Source organism: Penaeus japonicus, unplaced genomic scaffold (genome assembly GCF_977035675.1).
Source record: "Penaeus japonicus unplaced genomic scaffold, GWHDUDI00000001_assembly GWHDUDI00000015, whole genome shotgun sequence".
NCBI classification, from domain to species: domain Eukaryota; kingdom Metazoa; phylum Arthropoda; class Malacostraca; order Decapoda; family Penaeidae; genus Penaeus; species Penaeus japonicus.
Genome location: NW_028234417.1, coordinates 12,507,147 through 12,509,646, shown reverse-complemented (window position 1 = coordinate 12,509,646; position 2,500 = coordinate 12,507,147). Strand labels below are relative to the sequence as shown.

The 2,500-nt window shown below is 40.6% G+C and overlaps 1 protein-coding gene across 1 annotated transcript in view; it reads left to right on the top strand.

Annotated features, from left to right (window-relative positions):
• LOC147470363 (uncharacterized) overlaps window positions 1-2,500 on the top strand; it is a 21,316-nt gene that overhangs the window by 3,959 nt on the left and 14,857 nt on the right. The window contains exons 3-4 of the mRNA XM_086544207.1: window positions 1,767-1,969; window positions 2,398-2,500. The exon at window positions 2,398-2,500 is cut by the window's right edge and continues 71 nt beyond it. Coding sequence (XP_086400333.1) covers window positions 1,767-1,969; window positions 2,398-2,500 — 306 coding nt within the window. The remainder of the gene's footprint in view (window positions 1-1,766; window positions 1,970-2,397) is intronic.

The window sequence follows — 2,500 nt, the reverse complement described above, 5'->3', positions numbered from 1 at the left end:
CCTCTTGTCAGTGAGAGAGAGAGGGAAAGTGAGAAAAACAGAAAGGGTTATCCAAAAATACTTTTCAAAATGTTTTATTAGGCTTTGCGACTTGAAACTTTAGAGTACTTTCCTCTTGACTGGATTCACTAGTCCCAAAGCTCTTACTGCTGTGGAAAACACATTTGGAACTCTTCAGTGTGAATTATGGCCAGGGCCGCCAATTTCTGTTTTGTTTACTTCGTCGCCGTCAGCAGAACGTTTCCATTGCAAGTCGTGCCATCCTCGGGAAGGGCTGGTTCAGGGCAACGGACCAATTCCTCCCAAATGGGCCCCGCGCCTTAGGGGGCCCCACGTTAGGACAATCAATTCTGATCTTGTAAAGTACACATAAAAAAAAACATTAGAACAAGCACCTAACACCACATCGCAGGTTGTTCACAAAACAACAGAGATTGTAATTTTCTTCTGAATTACTAAAATGTAGGGTGTGCTTAAATACTTTATATTTCGTTTTCCATTTTTACAATGCATAAATTACATTATGTCATGTAATATCAGAATAGTTTAAAATATATTCATCGGCAAAAGTTAGGGAGGCGAATATGCAAATGTACATTCAATGATGGAAGGCAATTATGATATATAACACTTTTACGGTTTATTATTGTTATTTTCAGAAATCCGGGAATACAGTACATAACCAACGTTATTCAGTTTATTTCTTTTTAACAAAAAGTGAAATTGATGTTTTTAGAATAAATAATTTCAGTCACTAAAGCGATGGTTTTAAAACAATATACTTCTCAAAGCTCTACATATTTGGTTCCCCTACTTCCGATCTTATATTAAAGTGAAGCTTAGGACTATTTGTTCCATTAGTCCACATGTCCCTTTTAAGTACAGGGAGGGGGATAGGAGAGGAGGGAGGAAGAGAGGAAGGGGGAACGGAGGGAGGGAGGGAAGGAGGAAGGAAGGAAGGGGGGAACGGACGGAGGGAGGGACTGAGGAAGAGAGGAATGGAAGGATGGGACAGAGAGAGAGAGAGAGGGAGGAAGAGAAAGAGAGAGAGAAGTTGGTAGACAGACAAACAGAGAGAGAAAAAGAGAGAGAGGGAGGGGGGCGGGGTGGCAAACAGACAAACAGAGAGAAAGAAAGAGAGAGCGAGCGAGAGAAAGAGAGGCAGACAGAGAGACAGAGAGAGAGAGAGAGATAAAAAGGACAGAAATGGAGGCAAATATATATATGGACAGTGTAAGTAGATAGATAGGTGAATAGACTCTTAGACAGAATAGAGTCATTTAAAAATTTACCCGTTTTTCATTCATTTGAGAATCTGTTACAAGAAGGAGCATGTGTCATTCACATAATATAACAACTGCATTATCTAGAAATAAGTTAGCAGCAGTTAGTTGCATTGTTTTTATTTTTATAAAATGGAAGTTGGTGGAGCACTTTGGACATGTGTTACAAGGAAGTATAATTTGAAGTGAGATGAAGCCCTGATGCTGATTTTGATTTCTATGTAATATATATACACATATATATATATATATATATATATATATATATATATATATATATATATATATATTGATAAAATAATTCATTGAATATGCACTGAGTACTGTCAAGTATTTTTGGAAGTAAAAAAAAAAAAAAAAAAAAAAAATCTAGACACTAGACAAAATTCTCGTCTAAGAATGGGGTCGAGATCCCACCCATTGCACGTGTTTACGACATAAACATAACTTTAACATACAATACAAATGTAAGTGTTTCGATAGAAGTTCCTATCGGCGTCAAACTTTGCTTTCAAGCGTGCGCTCCTTCCCAGATGGATTCCGCGGCGGGAAGGTGCTGGGTGTGCGACGCCCCTGGCAGGCTGTGGTGCTCGGGATGTCGCTTCGCGCTCTACTGTTCCCTCGCCTGCCAGAAGAAGGACCGGGTCAGGCATCTGGTGAGTCGCACGGACACAAGCAAAGCAGCGGTAAGGAGAGAATGGTAATGAGTAAAGAACACGTCGTTTCGAGCAAGATCACTAGGCTCAGCTTCAGGTTGTAAGTCTCCAAAAGCTATGAAGTATTAGAATGTTAGTTTTGTTTCTTTTCGTCCTGTGTCACGCGTCGACCGGTGAGTAAACTAAACCATTGGGAAACACATTCTGTTACGCTTTCTTGCTGATTTTTTTGTGGTTACTACAGGGTAGAAAAGAAAAACTTGTTGAGATTAAATGAACTTGAAGCAATCCGGATTGCTTGTCTCACGTTGTTCATCTAAGTATTTGTGTTGGAAATTGTGCTATAGAAAATAACGTAAAATAATTGATATTTATAAAAATTGATAAAACTAGAAATGAGTATTGTATCGCTGTTTCTGAAGACAGCCTGGACTAAGGGCACTGCCTCTCTACCATAGGATGAGTGCGTCAACAGCAGCCGGCGGCGCGTGTGCTGCAGCTACTGCGGGCGCGAGGAGGCCCTGGGCGGCGTGCCCTGCGCCGACTGCCTCGTCTCCTCCT